At 50.6% G+C, this 19,357-nt stretch overlaps 8 protein-coding genes across 8 annotated transcripts; 3 read left to right on the forward strand and 5 right to left on the reverse strand.

The window, feature by feature from the left end:
* Nucleotides 1-19: 19 nt before the first annotated feature.
* Nucleotides 20-3,139, reverse strand: M438DRAFT_353932 (uncharacterized protein; the record flags this gene model as incomplete). The annotated part of the gene is made up of 6 exons (XM_029906921.1): nt 20-1,137; nt 1,188-1,314; nt 1,478-2,605; nt 2,810-2,899; nt 2,941-3,065; nt 3,106-3,139. The coding sequence occupies 6 exons, from the start codon at nt 3,137-3,139 to the stop codon at nt 20-22; spliced, it is 2,622 nt and encodes an 873-aa protein (XP_029761962.1).
* A 263-nt stretch (nt 3,140-3,402) lies between these two features.
* M438DRAFT_363969 (uncharacterized protein) lies at nt 3,403-5,674 on the reverse strand (the record flags this gene model as incomplete). The annotated part of the gene is made up of 1 exon (XM_029907691.1): nt 3,403-5,674. The coding sequence occupies one exon, from the start codon at nt 5,672-5,674 to the stop codon at nt 3,716-3,718; it is 1,959 nt and encodes a 652-aa protein (XP_029761963.1). The 3' UTR covers nt 3,403-3,715.
* Nucleotides 5,675-6,591: 917 nt separating this feature from the next.
* Nucleotides 6,592-9,741, forward strand: M438DRAFT_333727 (Xpo1-domain-containing protein; the record flags this gene model as incomplete). The annotated part of the gene is made up of 2 exons (XM_029903645.1): nt 6,592-6,603; nt 6,673-9,741. The coding sequence occupies 2 exons, from the start codon at nt 6,592-6,594 to the stop codon at nt 9,739-9,741; spliced, it is 3,081 nt and encodes a 1,026-aa protein (XP_029761964.1).
* Nucleotides 9,742-9,952: 211 nt separating this feature from the next.
* Nucleotides 9,953-10,713, reverse strand: M438DRAFT_184675 (uncharacterized protein). Its single transcript, XM_029899215.1, has 2 exons — nt 10,220-10,713; nt 9,953-10,158 (listed from the first exon to the last, which is right to left on the reverse strand). The coding sequence occupies exon 1, from the start codon at nt 10,607-10,609 to the stop codon at nt 10,226-10,228; it is 384 nt and encodes a 127-aa protein (XP_029761965.1). The 5' UTR covers nt 10,610-10,713; the 3' UTR covers nt 9,953-10,158; nt 10,220-10,225.
* Nucleotides 10,714-11,278: 565 nt separating this feature from the next.
* M438DRAFT_404374 (uncharacterized protein) lies at nt 11,279-13,291 on the reverse strand. The gene is made up of 4 exons (XM_029909722.1): nt 13,139-13,291; nt 12,925-13,089; nt 12,438-12,877; nt 11,279-12,384 (listed from the first exon to the last, which is right to left on the reverse strand). Exons 1-4 carry the CDS (start codon nt 13,238-13,240, stop codon nt 11,304-11,306), a joined length of 1,788 nt encoding a protein of 595 aa, XP_029761966.1. The 5' UTR covers nt 13,241-13,291; the 3' UTR covers nt 11,279-11,303.
* Nucleotides 13,292-13,352: 61 nt separating this feature from the next.
* On the forward strand, nt 13,353-15,211 carry M438DRAFT_315695 (uncharacterized protein). The gene is made up of 4 exons (XM_029902661.1): nt 13,353-13,723; nt 13,787-14,090; nt 14,159-14,301; nt 14,363-15,211. The coding sequence occupies exons 1-4, from the start codon at nt 13,503-13,505 to the stop codon at nt 14,937-14,939; spliced, it is 1,245 nt and encodes a 414-aa protein (XP_029761967.1). The 5' UTR covers nt 13,353-13,502; the 3' UTR covers nt 14,940-15,211.
* A 157-nt stretch (nt 15,212-15,368) lies between these two features.
* M438DRAFT_344232 (putative MAP kinase) lies at nt 15,369-17,334 on the reverse strand. Its single transcript, XM_029905168.1, has 4 exons — nt 16,988-17,334; nt 16,797-16,932; nt 16,354-16,741; nt 15,369-16,294 (listed from the first exon to the last, which is right to left on the reverse strand). The coding sequence occupies exons 1-4, from the start codon at nt 17,098-17,100 to the stop codon at nt 15,636-15,638; spliced, it is 1,296 nt and encodes a 431-aa protein (XP_029761968.1). The 5' UTR covers nt 17,101-17,334; the 3' UTR covers nt 15,369-15,635.
* Nucleotides 17,335-17,674: 340 nt separating this feature from the next.
* M438DRAFT_344233 (uncharacterized protein) lies at nt 17,675-19,198 on the forward strand. Its single transcript, XM_029905169.1, has one exon. It carries the CDS (start codon nt 17,729-17,731, stop codon nt 18,749-18,751), a length of 1,023 nt encoding a protein of 340 aa, XP_029761969.1. The 5' UTR covers nt 17,675-17,728; the 3' UTR covers nt 18,752-19,198.
* The last annotated feature ends 159 nt before the right edge of the window (nt 19,199-19,357 follow it).

Raw genomic sequence — 19,357 nt, forward strand, 5'->3', positions numbered from 1 at the left:
TTCTCATTCTTCGTCATCATCAATCATGTTCCTCTTCCGTCAAGCCCGGGCATCCTTCCATCTGCTCATCTGGGTACCTGTATTTGCACCAGAAGCAATAATGGTAGGTCTTCCGCAAGTACTCGACCACTTTGTCAAGTCTTTCTCCAATCTCCAAAGCGTTGTAATCATCCAACTCTTTATCCTCTTCATCCTCATATTCTTCGATTTCCGTGCCCATGGCCAATTTATCATCCGCATCAGCTTCATCATCCTGATACCTCGATGACAGCGAATCCAAAGCTCCTTTGCGCAACACCCTATCTCTATCCCTCTGTTCCCTCTGCATTGCCAAATTCCTCCACAGCAAATTCGCCCTCTTCGCTGGGACTTCTGCCTTCCTCCCCGTCTTTTCCTCTTCTTCCTCTGTGTCCAACTTCTCACACACCTTCATCGCACCCCACCACTGCCCTTCCTTTTTCTTTTCTTCCCTCTCCGCGGCAACGCGTATACGATATTCACCCTCCTCCGCCTTTTGCTTCTTTTCTTTACCTTGAAGCTCCTCCATCGCTTCCCGTATCTTGCGCTTTTTCTCATTATCCATACCTATACCGCCTTTCCCCTCTTTCACATTGATCTCTATCGGTTCCGTCCTCGCATTTGCGCTTTTACCCAACGCCCCACCTTTGAATCCCATTTTGGCCATCATTTGCGCGCCCTTGGAGGTAGGGGTGAGAGTTGAGGTGGCAAGGGCTTTTTCGCGGGCGGCTTCCGCTTCGGCTTCTAGTTGTTTTTTGGTCGCCGGGTGCGATTTTAGGGATGCGATGCGCAGGCGTTCTTGGTGGCGTTGGAGGGATGTTTTTGGGTTGGTGGGGGGTGGGGGGTCGGCGAAGGACATGGACATGTAGTCGTCCTCGGCGTCACTCATGGTTGCAGCGGTCGTTGTGCGTGTGTGGAGTGGTTTGGTTGACGTGGCGGTGAGATGTGTAGAGAGTCTTTTGTGGAAAGAGTGGTTGGAGGGTTTGTGATGCGCCGGGTAGAAGAGGAGACGCAGGTCGTGATGAATAGCTTTGTCGTTGGCGATGGATTGATGGAGAGAAGTAATAGCTGACTGCTGAGTGTACGTCTTTCGTATATGGGTCGGTCCGTGATGTGTGACTGAAGTTGCAGTTAACTTGTGCTCACTTTCAAATTCAAGAGTCGCAAACTTCCCGATTGGGACGCGTGTGGTCTGTGCGATTGTGCCGCTTCATAAATCACAGTTGCATAATTATGGAGATTTCCATGGATGTTGATAGCCAACAAGGCAGAGAAACTCAAGAGATGGAAACACCGCTATATCATATGTCATTCAAGGGGGTATATGTATGCTCCCCACCCATTAACGCCATGCCAAACCGTAGGAACAGAACGCAAATGCAATAAATCCAACCCATCAACCCTCATCATCCAAAGCACCCCCCCATGACCACTCGTACAACCTCGACCCTTGACATACCATCAGCGTCGGTCTATCGTCAGACGAGTGCACAAAGCGCATTCTGTGAATCCGTCCCTTCTCCTTGCTCGGATTAGCTCCATTGAGACTACCCATCAGCTTTCCACTGGACAACGAATGCAGCTGAATGACATTATCGTCGTCCGCAGTCGCGAGAAGTTGTGCATCTGTCAGGACGTCCATGGACACTTTCGGGAACTCTGTCTTCATAGGCGCCATACGGAGAAGAGCCGGTGAGGGTGTGTGTGGACCCTTTGGCCTGGAAGTCATGCGTGTGTCGTAAATGGAGGTGCCTTTGAACCCAGACACCAGTACTCGTGAACCATCACCTAGACTGCGGACGCCTGTGACGCCACTTGTGTGTTTAAAGCGTAATGATGTTCCTGCTGCTCTGGCATCCCACAAGTAGACCGGACCTGATTTCGTGCCTCCTACAGCTACAGTCGGTGTGAGCCAGTCAATGGACCGTACATCTTCTCTGAGACGGTGATGTTGGAGGAGGTCGCCACGTGAATCGAGCATGTAGACTCCTTCCGAACTACCGATAGCAATGATATCGCGAGTAGCGCCGGCCGGACATGGACTAGCGGTCCATAATGCTGTTTCTGGTCCTCCTAGCATAGAGTAACATGGTGCTGGCGAATCCAAGATTGGCGGTGATCCCTCCATGTCTATACTTCCAGCCATTCCTGCCACAAATACATTTCCAGGATGTTGTCGGTCGTACGACGTCGCTATAAGCGTTCGTGATGATGATATGCTGACTGACGAGATATCCGATCTGAAAGCTGCAATATCGTATGCATTCTGTGATTCTCCCAGAAATTGGACTCTACCAAAGTTTCTGGAGCCCAATGCCATGAGAATTGCATCCAGTTCGTCGTCGATGAAGAAGTCGTGGATGTTGTCGCGCTTGCCACAGCTTTCGCAGCTCTTGAGGCTCAAAGTTTCGTAGCCTTGGAACTGCGCAGCCATAGCAGCGATTCGAGCTTCATAGTTGGCAAAGTGCGAACGTCCCTGTTCACGCCATAATCCTATTCCGGCTGCTGATGCTGAGTCCAGTACTCTTGATCGCCGAACAGTTTGCATCTCGCGCTTCTGTTTCATAGCCGCGGATCGCTTGCGCTTCTGTGAGATGTGTTAGAATCTGAGCCGACGTCGAAACACTCCTTATCAAAGGGTATAGAGGAGCCGGTGGTGATCGAAGGTCAAGGTTAAAGATCAGGGGTGAACATCAAGGTGGTTTTGAGCATCTGCACCTGCCCGCGTAGAAATGTCTTCGAGATGACTATTCTTCGAAGACCGGGTTTGAAAGTTCTTTCCACTACTGACACAAATTTCGCTCATGCTCAGTGTATCTGATTGTGAAGACCTTGAACGATCTTTTGTGTCGAGAGGAATGCGGGTCGATATATTCCACCACTTGAGGAGTTTTCAGTTCATCCAGAAGAAATGAGACTTACTCTAGATTGCTCCTTCTCCTTGCGCACATTTTCATGAGAGTATTTGGCACCTTGCGGCGCGATATGATTCGCCTGCACTTGAAAGTACTTGCCCTTCTCAGCATCTGTGATCGAGCCCGTCAGATCTGTGCCGTCTTATAGGATGTCTGTTTGATAAAGCCTTACCGTAATAGAAGCCGGGAATCTCTCGTTGCGCCATAATAAGGTAGTGTGGAAAACTGAAGAAAGACGGTCAGAACAAGCATGAGAGTTGCGCATCTGCAAGAGCGTCATTCGGATGCCGTGACAAAACGTCGTGCAGCGGGCCGGACCGCTCTTCCGAAGGCATGTGAGATCTCGTTGCCCAAAGCTTTCATGAGGATCTGGACCAGCGAAACCAAGAGGTGAGGAAGAATACCAGAAGTTTTGGAGTCAGAGAGAACAGCGTACAGTCACATCATCACATCCGTAGAGAGGAAGCATTTGAAGATGTCAAAAATTTCATTGTCTTCTAAAAACTATATCAAAATGCATAGCGGGGTCTTGCCTACTTGTCGTGGAAGGGGTATCAGCAGTACGTTAACAATCAAGCAACCCAAATGACAAAAGAAAGAAGTGGTCCGATGCTTGATCATGTTCTCACCATGCCAATCCCGAAATGTTCTTGATCAATCCGCTCGATGTTGATCTGTTGAATCCATGAGAAACGCCTTATCCGCCAAACTCCATGTTATGCTTCCCTGCTTCGTCTCCTTCGTGGTCTGCCAAGTACTATTTGATCGAGCCCAACTGGTGCTCAGAGTCCAAATTTGAATTCGTACTTCAGCCCTTTGCTGGTACACCATTCTCTTAGCAGTGCATATCCAACTCTCACTGCAATGAGAGGCTCGGTGTCTAAGCCAAGTGGCAAGGTGAAATCGCCGGCATAACGACCAAGTTTGACATCTTCTTCAGCTCCCGCTGCAGACCCGTGGTTGTTCATGGCTTTCTTCCACGTTTTTGGGAAAGTGGTCATCATCGCAGTAAGAGGCAACCTTGCATTCCCTTCTTTCGAAGCCTTGAGCCCTCCTGAAGCGGCAGTGTGGAACTGGTGCGTTTCGTCAGGCGTCATTGCCCGTTCGGACAATCGCAGTATGATCATAGCGTTGCACACGACACTGAGATGACAAACCACCCCATCTAGGATCGAGATGTGCTGACAGCGATCGCGGACAAACTTGACGAAGCCCGGGATTGTCAACCAGGTGGTCTTGCCTTCCAATGGTAGAGGCGGATCCCGAGAAGCAAACATGCGATCTCTGCAGTAGAAGGAGAGCATGAACAACAGCAACGATTCAAGAGACATGAGTGCTGCCATATCGCGGGATCGCGGTTCATTGTTGCTACCATTAGGTTTTTGAGTGTCCAGTGCTGTAACAGCGTGCTTCAAGTCGCGACCTAAAGTCCCAATGCGTGCTGCCTCGGTATTCCAAGCGTTCGACTCGACCGTGCTTCGCGAACTTGATGAAGGCGACGGCCTGGTGACGCCGTTGACTTGACGTGAAGACTGCGGTGTGCCATTGACCATGCTATCTGTCGACTCAACACGCTTCATGGCGGCTGATGTGCGCAAATCTTTGGTCGAATTGCGCGCGCCAGGTGTGTCCTTTGATATTGCAGGTGTCACTGACATAGGAGTATTGGACTCTTGCTTTGTACCAGACTCGGACTTGACGGCCTTCTTGCGCTTCGAGTCTGGGAGAGTAGTATCTTCTTCCGCAGGACGCGGCCGTTTACTCGCTTGAACCGGGACTTGAGGCTCGGCCGGAGATTCATCAGGGCGTAATACACGAATCGTAGACTGCGGCTTCGTCTGCAAAGATGCGTGTGGTTGTTGCTTCATCTGCAGAACACGACAGAGATTCTTGCGTATGCCCTTAGGGATCTTCAGCTTGACAATAAGCGAGTCGCGGGGAGAACGAGATTCTGCCTCTTGCGGAGTGTCGCGTGTCTCGGGCTTTGGAATGTTAGGAGGTTGTTTGCGCGCCGTCTCAGGGGCTGGTGGTCGCGGTGAGGGAAGACGCTTCGATGCATGTTTACGTCGCGCTGGTTGGTAAGGCTTCGCATCGAGTGAGGCGATGATGGTCGGCGGTAGAGTAGGGGATAATCGAGGCGGCAGGAGGGATTGCGGTGGTTGTTGCGGTGGTGGTGCTTGTTTTGGAGGGGATGGATCGCGCACAGTGAACTGAAGTGGTGACAGCATGCGAGGTAGATTGGCCGAGTCGCGCGACTTTAGCGATTGCGAGGATGTCGAGGCGGACACAGTCTTGCTGCTGGGGAGCTTGTTGTCTTTGATGTCATCTTTGTTGTCGGGTTGCGTCTTCTTATTGGCGTAAGCGGCGAGACTGATCTTCTTCTTGGGAAGCATGCTGGGAGTGCTTTGCGCGCTGCTCTCCTTTTCTTTTGTCTGCGACGTGACTGAGGCATTGTCTTTCTGGTAGTGTGAATTGCGATGCAACTGAAAGACGTCCGAGAGCGGCTCGTGGTAGTAGAAGGTCTGGTACTGTTGATTCGGGTCGTCGTCAGAGTGGAAAGGGGTTCCGGTACGCCACATCTGCGACGAGTGGTGGGAGTAGTGGTGGTATTTGGGCTCGTCCTGGGGGATGCTCAAGACGTATGGCTCGTCGGGCGTCGTGAGCATCATGCGATCGATACACGCATCGATTTGGCGGAGGAGGTCGCGTTCCCGCTCCCGATCAGGGCGTGATGCAGCCATTGTGCGAAGTTGGCTGTACTGTGCTCCCGTCAGACCATCGTTGGCATGCCCTGGCGACGGTTGAATGTGGCAGTAAGTTGATGCATTGAGAGAGAGACTCCCGGCTGCCGAATCACGAATCACTAACTACGGGGACAATCGAACGCGCTATGCGGCGCCATCCGCAACCCTGCCGGCCCCACCTTCTCCAACTGCCACAAAGTAACCCTCCACCCTCCTTCGCTTTCACTTTCAGCCTCTCCGACCTCGTTCGTCCCTCTTTGTGTGAGACAGGCTGCTCCTCTTCTTTGTCTTCTGCTGCATCTAACCGCCAGTACGAGTCACACACACTTCTTCCCCGCTTCTTCTCTGCATGCAAATGATGCTTCTATACAGGCTTCGGTGCTTGTGCTCGACAGACTAATATCAATGTCACAAGTCATGCACTGCAGCTCCGATTTGCTCTAGCAAGGAACGCGTCCCTTAAGTTCGACCTTGTTTGCTGCAGGTTGCACCCTGTCTGATCCTTCATGTTCTGAGAATAATAGGAAGAAGTGGCCTGAATAAGCACGCGAGACTACTGAATAAAGACGTCGTGAAATCATTCCTGCTCACTACGAATAGGCTTGATAGCTGTGTAATCTCGCAATGTTAATCAGGAGGGTTTGTGAAGAAGTTGTTCGAAAGTGATGGACTCAATTGCGGGCAATTTGGAGAGCAGAAGTTGGCCTTTCCTAAAGCGGCTGACCGCCCTTGGGCTTTGGTCAAATGTGTCGGTGTTTCGCTGTCTTCGCAAAGCACCAAAGAGCCCAAGTCGAATCAACAAACCCCGCCACTACACAGCACCACATAGCACTCGACTCAAGCCGTAAATTGTGTGTTCCAGTACACTACAGCTCCCAGTCTCCGTATCAACTCCTACATACCTGGTGGCGAGCATGGATGCTCAGGTAAGTGACAGCCCACGTGCCTGCCCAAATTTCAGAAGCTGCTTGCTAAACAAGTCGCTTCACTCACAGGTCGAGAGCGCCATCCAAATCGCCTTTGACCCTCGGGCCGACCAGAACCTCAAAGCGCAGGCCTATGAGTTTCTGCAGCAGCTGCGCGACGACGCTTCAGGCTGGCAAGTCTGCCTAGCCCTCTTCACCCGCAACCCTCCCCCGGACGAAGTTGTGCGCCATGTCTGCCTCGAACTGGTCAGTCATGCCGTCCAGACAGGCCGTCTGGATGAGCAGAGTCTGTCTTATGTCAAGGACCAGCTCATGACATATATCCACCAAACTTTCGCGAACCAATCAAACCGTGTCGACTCGCCCAGCATTCAGAACAAGCTGACCCAGACTATCACCTACCTCTTCACCTCACTCTACGCTACCGTCTGGCCCACCTTCTTCGAGGACTTTAGATCACTCGCTGGCGACGCAAACGCAATTGGCTCCGACAACCCTCAAGGAACTATCCTCTACCTTCGCATAATAAACTCGATTCACGACGAAATCGCCGATGTTCTGATTCCTCGTACTCCGGAAGAGCTCAAGCGCAATGCCGACCTCAAAGACTATGTGCGCTCGCGCGATGCTCAAAACATCTCTACCTTCTGGCAACAAGTCCTGGCAAGGTGGAGACAGATTGATTTGGGTATTGTCGAGTTGTGCCTCCGTTGCGTTGCACGATGGGTTAGCTGGATCGATATCTCGCTTGTGGTCAATCAGAACATGCTCAATTTTCTGCTGGAAATTGCCGGTCAACCAGACATCTCTTCGGCGGAAAGTGCTCAGGCAAAGATTCGCGATGCCGCCATCGACACATTCACTGAGATTGTGGCCAAAAAGATGCCTAGCCAAGACAAGATCAACCTGATCTCATACCTCAACCTAGCCAATGTCGCCGGTCAACTCGTTGCCAGCCCCGCCTTGCACGAATACCGAAGCACTTCGAACTACGACAATGATCTTGGTGAGACTGTAGCGAAGCTGGTGAATAACGTCGTCTTTGATGTTGTTAAGGTACTTGACTCAGAAGGTCTCGACGCAAACACAGCTGCTCAAGCCGACGAGTTGCTTCGACTGTTTGTTCCATACCTTCTACGATTCTTCTCGGACGAATACGATGAAATCTGCTCCGCCGTCATCCCTTCACTCACCGACTTGATCACCCTGTTCCGCGTCTTGGCCAAACGAGGAGCCCTTCCCGACCAGTATCGCGCCATGCTGCAGCCTATTCTTGACACCATCATTCTCAAGATGAAATACGATGAGACGGCGGATTGGGGAGCTGAGGGTGAACAAACAGACGAGGCTGAATTTCAAGAGCTGCGCAGGAGGTTACACGTTCTTCAGCAGGCTGTTGCTGCAGTCGATGAGACTATGTACATGGAAACTCTGAGCAGAGTCGTTGCTACGACCTTCAACAGAATCTCCACAGACAACAAGCCCAACTGGCGGGATTTGGATTTGGCTTTGTACGAAATGTACCTTTTCGGCGAATTAGCCGTCAAGAATGGTGGCCTCTATCAGAAGAGCTCCCCTTCTAGCACTGCATCTCAACATCTCATTGAAATGATGGCCAAGCTTGTCGAATCTGACATTGCCTCGTACCCACACCCAGCTGTTCAACTGCAGTACATGGAGATCTGTGTTCGCTACTGCACTTTCTTCGAACATCACACGGAAAGAATTCCTCGTGTTCTCGAGAACTTTGTCCGTTTCGTTCATAGCGACCACATCAAGATCAAGACACGCTCCTGGTATCTCTTCTTCAGATTTGTCAAGCATCTTCGCAGCCAACTCGGGAACGTCGCCCAAACCGTCATCGAGACTGTCGCCGATCTACTCACCATCCACGCTGAAGTCCCCAAGGAAAGCGATGATGATGATATGTCATCTGAGGAGAACGATCAATCCGCAGACGCTATCTTTACCAGCCAACTTTACCTCTTCGAGGCTGTCGGAGCTATTGCGTCCACAACCTCGGTACCACTGGAAAACCGCATGCTCTACGCTCGTACTCTTGTTAGCCCTTTGATCACGGACTTGGAACGTCACATCCCCGTTGCCAAGAATGGTGACGAGCGAGCAGTCATCCAAGTCCACCACATCATTCAGGCTGTGGGAACTCTTGCAAAGGGCTTCTGTGACTGGATGCCTGGTAACTCTTCGGGCGCTCCTCCACCATCGGAGCTGGCAAACGAGTTCTCGCCTGCTGGCGAAGCAGTCCTGACAGCTCTTGAGTCTCTCAAACACTCTATGCTCATCCGTACCGGTGCTCGCTTTGCCTTCTCACGCATGCTTGGTGTTCTCGGATCAGGTATCCTGCAGAAGCTGCCTAGATGGATTGATGGTCTACTCTCACAGTCATCCACTAAGGATGAGATGGCTACGTTCTTGAGGCTGCTGGACCAGGTCGTTTTTGGCTTCAAGACAGAGATCATCGAGATCCTCGACCAACTGCTTACTCCTCTCTTGCAAAGGGTGCTTGCTGGTCTGTCAGAACCTACCACTGGTACTGATGATGCTATTCAGCTTGGCGAGCTCAAGATGCAATACTTGCAATTCATCCTTGTAATCCTCAACAACGATTTGGCGCCTGTTCTTGTCAGCAGTGCCAACCAGCAGACATTCGAGACCATCCTCACCACCCTTGAGCACTTCTGTCGCGATCCCTCAGACTACCCTACAGCCCGCCTTTCTCTTGCCGTTTTGACCAAGATGACACAAGTATGGGGCGGTCCTGACCTCACTATTCCAGTGCCTCCAGGTGCCACCCAAGCAGCTGCACCAACGGTTCCTGGCTTCGACACCTTTATCATGCAACGCTTCTCTCCTCTCACCTGGGCTCTGATTTCATCTCCGTCATTCCAACCAAAGGACGCTCAAGCACGCAGCTACCTCACTGAAGCTGCCACTCTGCAGTGGACCATCCTACGCAAATGTGGTGCAGCTTATGAAGCCCATCTGCGTGACTCGGAAATGTCAGGTCTGGGTCTCCAAGCCCCCATCATTGACGAATACATCAAGCATCTCGAAGCAAAGGACAAGCTCGAGTTCAAAAAGTTTTTCATTCAGTTCGTGCAACAGGTTAGATCATGAAGAAGCGTGGAAGAAAACACATGAGCGTTTTTTTGTTTGCAACATCAATTGCATGGAAGAGAGTAGGATTTCTGGGGAATTTTTTTCTGTTTCTTTGCTCGTCTTTTCCCACAAATATCCATCCTCCTCTCCCCACGAACGATTGAAAGATACCCTCACAATGAAAAAAAGAAAGATCCCAAGACTTTTTGATTGCCGTGTTTGCTGTCTTGATTGTGTGTAGTCGTTTTGTTGTCTTGGTTTTGCCTTCTATGCTCTCGTTTAGCAATGCACCCCAAACCACAAATGATCGTGACTTACAGCAAGCCTTCGTCGGGACCTTGTCGCCATGATGTTAAGAATCACTAGGCGTACCTCAACCGTCGACACCCAGGTCTCCATCAAGTCGAGTATCAGGTCATGAGCCGACAATCAAATCTAGATCCAAACATCAGCAAACAACCAACTTACAACACAAACTTCCATCCACAAAACATACACAAAATCATCTGAACCCAAACCCACAGATCCAACTCCACAACTTTTTCCACCAGGCCCTTCTCACATCGGGCCAATCCTGAGGCTGTCTCATCGCGGCACGAGCAGCCAAAGTGGCAGAAGTGGGCAGCATACCACTCATTTCGAATGTGGACCAGCCGGGGGAAGGAGGGGGTCCGCTGAAGCTGCGAGGAGGTGATGAGGCGCGGTGGCGACCATTGGGTGTCAAGGTTGCGGTGGTGGTGGGAGTGGAGGGGGCGCTGGTGTCGGCTGCTGCTGGGGAGGGGGTGTATGGGCCGCCGAAGAGGGATGGAGGAGGAGGAGCGGCAGGGGTGGAGACAGTAGGGGTGGATTGGGGTTCCTCAGGGGGAACGGGGCGGATGGTGGACATGGTTTGCGTTGTATGTCGTGCGTGCGTGGTGAGGAAGAGGAAGGACAGAGGGTGTTTTATATAGGAAGGGGGTTGGGAAGCTGTCGGCGCCGAGGTGTTGCGATCGCTTAGTCGTCGACGATGATGGTTCCGTGCTCGGCGCGAGGGTCGACGGCAGGGTTGGGATCGAAGTGATGATGTCGTTGTGGAAGTCGACGGTGTTGTGGAGGTCAGGGGTCATTCGTCCATGGCTCTCTGCGGACATGTTTGGTTTCTCGAATTCGATTGTGCGTTTTTACTGAGCTTGAGATGATGGAGTGGGTAGCTGGGATAGGTAGAACAAGATATGGTTCAGGGGAAGGAATTGGGTTCTCAATGGAGGCTGTTGTCTGTTGTAAAATGTTCTTGCATTTTCGTGAGTACTTGAAACTACCACCTCGACTGCTGGGATGTAGTATTTAGCGTTCTGTCTCGTGAATGTTGGGCTTCCCGATGAATGCTGTCTGATTCAATCAAAGCATCTTGCATTTTGATAAACATATCTGGAGATGACTAGAACAGTTGGGATGGGCAGGAAATGTGAGCTGGTAGTTGGAAGGGGCTCTCGATGGACACTCGCTCTTTCCTGGAAACCATCTTGCATTTTTTTAGTCACACAAACCAGGAACAGGCTTAATGGGAGACGAGCATGGAGTTCACAAGTTCATATATTACACTACTCTACATGCTTATAACGTACTACATTACGCCTTCTGTACAAATGTACCATCAAATATACACATGCGATGATGACCAAAAGACCAACACCTAGCATCATTGGTTCATCTAACGTATCCTTCGTGAGAGATATTCCTTCTATCCCATGATCAAGTTTTGCTCCAAAGTGCTCGTGCTCTGGCTTCTGAAGAGATTCATCATGCTCGTCAATCTCGCAAATGCCATCGGCTGTACAAAAAGTGCCAATCCATGTCCGAGGAAGTTCTGATGCTGTAGGTATTGAACGGCTCATCACTTTGCCATCAGCACCGATTGCTTCGACATAAACGTATGCCACAAAGCCTCTTGTCATGTACATGGTTTCGAAATCAGTCTTTTCCACATTAGCCAGAAGAGTAAAGCTATCCGAAGAGTTTTTTGAGGAACCGTAGAGATTCCATGAGTAGACGTCCGTGGCTCCATTCCAGCTGAAGTAGTGGAAAGTGTTTGCTGTCTTTGGCGTTGTGCCGTACACGATAGACTTCGTTACCGGCGGTAGACGTGGTCGGCCAGTGAAGTTGAATTTGTAAGAGCGGTAAGTGCTCATTGTCTCGTCGACGAACCTGGCTTCCATGACGGGCGTGCCGTCTTGTGTGACTTCGCTGATGAGACCATAGCTAGCCCATCCAATGAATACATTGTCGTTCGGAAGCATCTGCATACTTCCTCTTGCAATCGACGTCTCATGATCTGGTCTGTCGTAGCTGCGCAGAACCCTTGTTGTCATGGGCGAGGCAGAAGTGTTGAGTTCGACGACTACTGCACGGCTCCAGTTCCCTGTAGTCTTGTCTTCTATTGTCATGCCAATTCCTGCATTGTCAAAGAAGGAAATTGTAGTAGTTGTCTTGTCTTCAAATCTGTATCTAGCATCGTGCTGCCAGGAGAAGTTGAAGCCGCTGGGATGGTCGAAATCCGAAGTCTTGCCTCCTAGTTGCCAAATCAAAGATCCGTTGGAGCCAGATATCTTGTATATACAACTCGTATGTCGTGACGATAACAGATAATCTCCATCTGCGTTCTTGTCTATTGAGTTTGCATGACTGTTGTGATATGATTAGTGGATGGCTGATCTTAGAGTTTTTTTTTAACTTACAACCAGTCCCATGGTCGTTTGTGTGATGTTGTCCCGGCTTTCGGAAGATGAAAGTTTGATGCGTTCAAAGAAATATGTTCAAGAGAGCTCCAACGGAACAGAATTGCTCCAGTAGACAGATCAATCTCTGCAATACCGTCATCCTGGATCCAAGTCTCATTCACTAACACAGGATTGGAATAGAGAGTCAAAACAGATGCCCCATCGTTGATGATGTTGTACTCATGAATGTTGAATTCTGGAGTATCGAATAAAGGCAAGGTTGTGTTGACAAGCTCGTACTTGTCGTTCACCAGGACAGCTTTTCCTCCTGGATGATCCGGATAGTATTCATTGGTCGAAATGATCCATGAAAGCATGCTCTCCCCTTTGTATTTGACAACTCGGAAGTCGTAGGCATCCCGCCCCGGAAACATGGTAGATCCGATCCATATTAGTTGCTGGAGAACAGTCAGCCGGGTCCAGTACTTGTGTGGAGATTCCTTACTCCATTGCGGTCATATATGGTCGGGCCAGTGATATATGCCTCGGCAGGATCTGTGATTTGTTTGGCTGCTAGTTGAGAGTACGGTGCAATGAAGAAATAGCCAGGAGACACTTTGTCCGAATCGTACACAGTCAGATTGAGAAGCGGCGGCCGGTACTGTGAAAACTAAGGATGATGAGTTGGCAGGCTATGATTCAAGAAATTCGGGCCTCACAGTCTGAAAGCGAGCATGCCCGTCACGATCAGTAGATGGGACAACCGTAGCCGCGGCGACTACGGAGATTATAGCCAATGTGCATAGCGAGCGAAATTGCATTATCCTTTATAACATGTCCATTGTAAAGCAACTCAGCAATTCAAGTCGAAGCTGATGAGGCTTCAGCCCCTAATAGACCCATGTCCTCGGAGGAGCAGAAATAGCGTCGAAGGATGACCCCACCTTCCCGGAACGAATGACGGAGGTTGCGGGCAAACCAACCTTGATGACACTTGAACAACCAAACAAACCACCAACTGGAAAAGATACCGTAGAGGATTCAGGAGCGTCTTATGAGACGCCCGTCTGAACACATGACCCAATGGTTGTCTTTGTCGACTTGGACGACCCTGATGAGGCCGAGCAGCAACACCATCATGGTAGACCCTTCGACATGCGCGACTTGATGAGTGTGCATACACTTTCGTCGTACCATAACCCCGAAAACCAGGAACAAGAAGAGGAGGAAGCAGAAGAGGATGATGACGAGGATCGCGAATATCCTAATCTAAATGCTCTTTCTGCAGTACTAGGAAACTATCCGTTAGTCCTGTCCTCACGTCTCTACAGATATGAACACTGCTGATTGATTCTGTGGCACGTCAGGATTATCTCAGAAATCGCAAAACACCTAGATCTAAACTCGTTACACGACCTTTCCCGCACATGTCGCCAGTTTCGCGCCAACTTACTTCAACACCGTAGACAGTTAATACCACAAACCCTGCGATGCTCTTCGGATGCAGAAGAAGGTGGATTGGGATATACATTTCAAGAAAAGGATGAGCATTGGAGCAACACACAAGGACCCAATGGACTTAGGATACCCAGAATGACCAGTGGAAGGGTGGGTGCTTGTGCCAGGGATATGGTTGGAGAGTGTAGGAGATGTGGGATTGTGGTGTGTAGGGTAAGTTGTGCTGAGGGAAAGCAGTAGAGAGAGCAAGAGAAAGCTGTGATACTGATGAAGAAGAACAGAATTGCACCATGAAAGCTCCATCAACAAATGCTCTCAAACAACGGCATCGACGACTGTGTCATACATGTCAAAAAGCACCATTAGATGCACATACAAAGATCTACCCATCTCAAGACCACCACTCCGACAACTCATCCACTGAGTAAGTGTATCCCTTGACCGCTCTTCCCTTTCCACTATAATCTAATCTGTTCTTCCTCTAGCTCACCTTCCAGACCACTCTACCGCTCCCCCTGCACCTGCGCAACCCAAACCTGGCTCTGCACCCCCTGCTCCACAACCCTCCGCACATCAGACACCTCCCACACACGCGCCTGGACCTGGCGCTCCCGCTACAATCTCGACACCCTCTCCGGCCTCTCTACAGGAATCGGCCACGGCCTCGAAGGCGTCCAATGCGGCAGAGGCCCCTCTTGCCTCTCCTCGCGCACCGTCTACACGGAAATAGAATCCGATGCTGCATCAACACCTTTTTCCGCTAGAACATCGGCGGGTTACTTTTTACAGGAGATCGAGGGTATTGGGGGTGTGGTTAAGAAAAAGGTGAAGAGGAGGATGCAGGTGGGCGATGTGGTGGGTGAGTTTGGAGATGAGAGGGATGGGGGAAGGGTGCTGGGGAGGGAACAGGATGGGAGGAGTAGGAGTTGGTGTTCTTGGTGTGAGAGAGTTGTGTTGAGTCGGAGGGATGTTGACGGATTGGGAAAGATTGATGATCGGGATGAATTGGGTAGGAGTCTTGGTACTGAAAGTGATTTGAGTTCGAGCTCGAGTCTTTGGTGATGGTGTTTGGTTTGGCATTGGGTTATGGAGTTTGGGCATGGTATGTTGGATCGTTACTTATCATTTGACGTTTCTCGACCGTCTTCGATCTCTACTGTATCGGAGATGGCATGCTCTCATGTGTGTATCTCTTTGCATATGAGTCCGGACTGATAGCTAATTATAGTCTGCTCGAGCAGTCACTGTGCTGAAGTCATCATTCACCTTGCTGCAAGGTTCCATAATCATCTTTCACTAAGATTTGGGTCTAGAGAAAGAGAGAAGACGAAGCCAAGTATGCGCTTTTATATGAACGGCATGGTCCTGCTCGGTCTCACGCATCCATTGTTACCTTCCTTCACCTTTCATCGAGAAGGGCGACAGAACCCAATAAACTTTGGATAGGGTAAGATTACACTCCATTAATCACAGAAGATCAGAATCAGGGAGATAAGATAAAGTAAAGATGGTCTTCATTAAGCCTCAATGCTTTCTCAGGCAAAACTAAATCAGAAGGAAAAGCAGATGTCCATCCCCATAGCTGCATTACTCTGGTTCATTCCTCCAAGGCGGCGCTAGATGGTAAAACAACAGAAACAAACATGATGTGCTCAGAGATGATGATAAGGCTGTGGATTAGAGAAGACTGCGCTGCCAGCGCGCAAGGGAAATGATGGATGGATGAATGGGTTCGCCAAAAAGCCTGCGATCTCACGTCTATCGCATCTGCTGCTGGCCATATTGAGCGTCCAAACCGTATTCCAATTCTCTTTCAAGACCTTCAGTGTTGCTCTCACCCAGAGCCTGAGGACGTGGGTCCTCGGCTTGACGAGGGTTCCATTGGTCGGGCATGGGTACTTGACCGGCCTGTTGTTGGTAGTCGCCGTAGTGCTGCTGTTGCTGTTGTTGTTGCTGCTGGAGAGGGGCGCGGACTTCACCTCTGAAGCGTCTAACTTCGTCGAAGATGATTGTTCTGAGCTCAGGAATCTCCTTAACAACCTCGAAACGGAAATCGAATTTCGTCGGGCAGGCAGGCTCATCACTGGGGTCGTGCCAGATAGCAAGGTATGGGTGCTCGAGAGCTTCTTCTGTGGTAATGCGCTTGGCAGGGACGAAAGCAAGCATCTTCTCCAACAAGTCCAGGGCGTCGGGGTTGGCGCGAGGGAAGAATTGCTGGTATGGGATGCGAGGCATGTAAGGCAACCCGCGGACATACTCGCGGGCGCGAGGGGAGCCAATGAGCTGGAGGGTGCTCTCGTCGGGAGTACCGAGGACGTGCAAAATCTGGTTGAGCTGGTCGACGTAATCCTTGCCCTTCAAGAAGGGCTTACCTCCGAGAAGTTCGGCAAGAATACAACCAACCGACCACACATCGACTGAGAGGGATGGTCAGCATGACAAAGACAACAAACACAATCATGCAAGTATGACGTACTGGCTTTTGTGTACTCTGCGAAACTGAGCATAATCTCAGGAGCTCTGTACCATCTCGTGGCGACGTACTCGGTCTGGAAACCGGCAGCAACATTGTCGGGCTCGTTGCTGAAGCCACGGGCAAGACCGAAATCGCAAATCTTCAACTCGCAGTCGGCGTTGACGAGCAGGTTACCGGGCTTGAGATCGCGATGCAAGACGTTGGCCGAGTGAATGTACTTGAGACCGCACAGGATTTGGTAGATGAAGGACTGGAAGTGGGCATCTGTCAATGGCTGGCCACTGCGGATGATGGCAGCCAAATCGCACTCCATCAGCTCTTCATACAGGTAGACCTCGTTGTAGCTGGCGGGGCCGCCGGGGATGTCCATGTCGAAGAGACATGTGATCTGCGAGGATGTCAGCTCTTGCTGAACGGATGGACGCGTGGTCGGTGGGACAGACGTTGCGGTGGCCTCTGAAGTGTTGCAGCAGCTTGATCTCGCGGAGGGCGCGCTTGGCCAGGATCTGCTTGCTGAAGACGTTTGTGATTTTCTTGACGGCTACCTGCTCTTTCGGATCGTGGCTAGCTTGTGCTGCGCTGGAGTCGTCTCCGTCAGTCAAGCTCCATCCATAACGGCGTGACGGCCACATACCACACGATACCGTAGGCGCCCTGGCCCAACTCCTTTGTGACATTGTACCGCGCGTCGACAATGAACTCCTGTCCAAACACCTTGAAGCTTCTGCGTCCGCCAACGTCCGTCATGGTTGCTGCGATAGGATGTGGTAGGGATGGTCGAGATGGTTGGTTGGAGATGCGGCGTCCAAGGTCTTGTTGATGCGAATGGCGCGGGGAAGGGCAGGCACGGCTGAGTCGTTGTTTCCTCGTTGCTGCCTCGTGTGCTTTGATGCCAAACTCGTGTCTTTCCTAAAAGTTGTCGAGTCGAGTTTTTTTCTTGGGAAGCTTCACAGACAAGCAAACGGTTCTCGGGGCCCTCGTATAAATGATAGAGGACGAGTAGCTGCGACCTCGACAAAACGGAAAATGGTCCCTCGTTCCCTGCCCGTCCCTGAAGCTGCCCACTTGGCTGTCGACCTCTGATTGGCTCTTGTGCCCCCACCCCACTTGTTTTCCCGTAAGCGCCAGCCTTACCGCGTCCCCTTTGTCGCTTCCATCACCGCCGTCACTTTACACCGCCCTGCTGCTTACTCGAGCTAGCCTTGCCGCTCCCATAACCTTTCACTCGACTCGTAACCATCCGTCTTTTTATATCTCCCCTTCCAAGACTCCACTCCCGTCTGAGACACAGGGACGCGACGCGACACGGCACTTGTTCTCCAACAGAACATCTTCTGCCTGAGGCTGCCATCGTCATACCGATCGCTCGCTCATCATGTCAATTCCTCCGTCTTGCTCTTCACCCTCAAATGCCTCCATCTCGAGGTCAGAAGAAGAGTTCGATCCAGACTGGACCTACTACCCTCTGTCTGAAAGCTTCATCAAAGACCTAAAGTCCTGGAAACAGCAAACCATCTCCTTTCTCGACCTACCACGATCCGTCAGGGAACGCATCTACCCCTTAAACCTTGAATTGTACGTCAGGGAAGGCATCCGTTATTCGAAGCGCACACGAAAATCGTGTAAATTTGACATCTACATCGGAAAATACGTCGATCGTGACTTTCTGTCTTGGGCGCGGAACCAAGTCGATTCCACCCCCTGGCGAGGGTATATCCCACGCTCGCTCTATCGCCCTTTGCACCGAAAGTTCTTCGAAGCCCTACAATCATGGGAAAAACAAACTGTCTCCTTCCTCGATCTACCACCAGAGATCAGAAATCGCATCTACAGCTTTGCTTCAGAAATTACCATCGATCCTAACGACACTGGTGACCTGTTCAGTCGTCCGCATTCCCTGTTCGGCTGGAGTCGAGGAGGTCTGATGCATTCCTGCGCCCAGGTACGACGTGAGTTCATGCCTGTCTTTGTCTCGTCACTAGACCCCGTCTTGAATCTCATGCATTGTGAATATCAAACCGGCCTGGAAAATGCAGTCTGGATGGAACGGACTGCACCAGCACTCATTGCACACACTCGGGTTGTGCTGGAGTTGGTCGTGATGAACCTTATCAATGATCAAATAGTTCGCGGTACCCGTCTCGCACATCTGTCTGTCAAAGTGTTGGAGGGCGGCCGTGTTGCGGTTTCCAAAGTCGGTGGCAAAAGGCTTGCCAAGGAGATCCAAAAGAAGGTCGCGGAGAGTGTACAGCACGGCTCCACTGGACTGATGGGATATCGAGAGTTCAGAATCATCAAGGAACTTATTGGCAAGTACCACCCATTCCTTGGTTCCACCCGATCACCTCAAAAGCATTACATGTCGCACCTTTACCGTGCTCCGCTTTTCGAATACTAGCACGACAGGGACGAGGGGAACTACAGTAACCACAGTAATGATAAAGTCGCAGAGAATCGTCAGCGGAGGAAGGGAGAGAGAGACGACGATGTGGCACTAGAGCCCGATACGAACCAACGACACCACAGCATCATGAAGACTACGACAACATACTATGACTATCAAGCTACGATGACGAAGTCCATGAAGAACGCAATAATGAGAGAACATGCCGACAAGGACATATATTTACCACACGCAGAAGGAGCAAAGATTCGGAGGAACGATAATAGCTAATGGAGGAAAGACGATTGACAGTCACAGAGACTGTCTACAACATGTGGCTTGTATTGCTACACTAACCGAATTGCTCAGCCAAAAGACAAACGACACATTCGGCGAGCCAGCTGCTCAGCCTAGCTAACTTGCTTCATACCAACCAAAAGACATGCTATCAGAAAACATGCTACTACAAAAGCCCATCTCAAACCTTTTACGTAAAGTACATCTTCATCTTGTGACCCTTTAACGAACCCAGTCAAATCGATCATGAACATCTGCACATGCTTTCCTCATTACCAGGCACAGTAAATACTTGCTGCAAAAGTTTTCCAACACGAGACCATC

This window comes from Aureobasidium pullulans (genome assembly GCF_000721785.1).
Source record: "Aureobasidium pullulans EXF-150 unplaced genomic scaffold scaffold_6, whole genome shotgun sequence".
In the NCBI taxonomy this organism is placed as follows: Eukaryota; Fungi; Ascomycota; class Dothideomycetes; order Dothideales; family Saccotheciaceae; genus Aureobasidium; species Aureobasidium pullulans.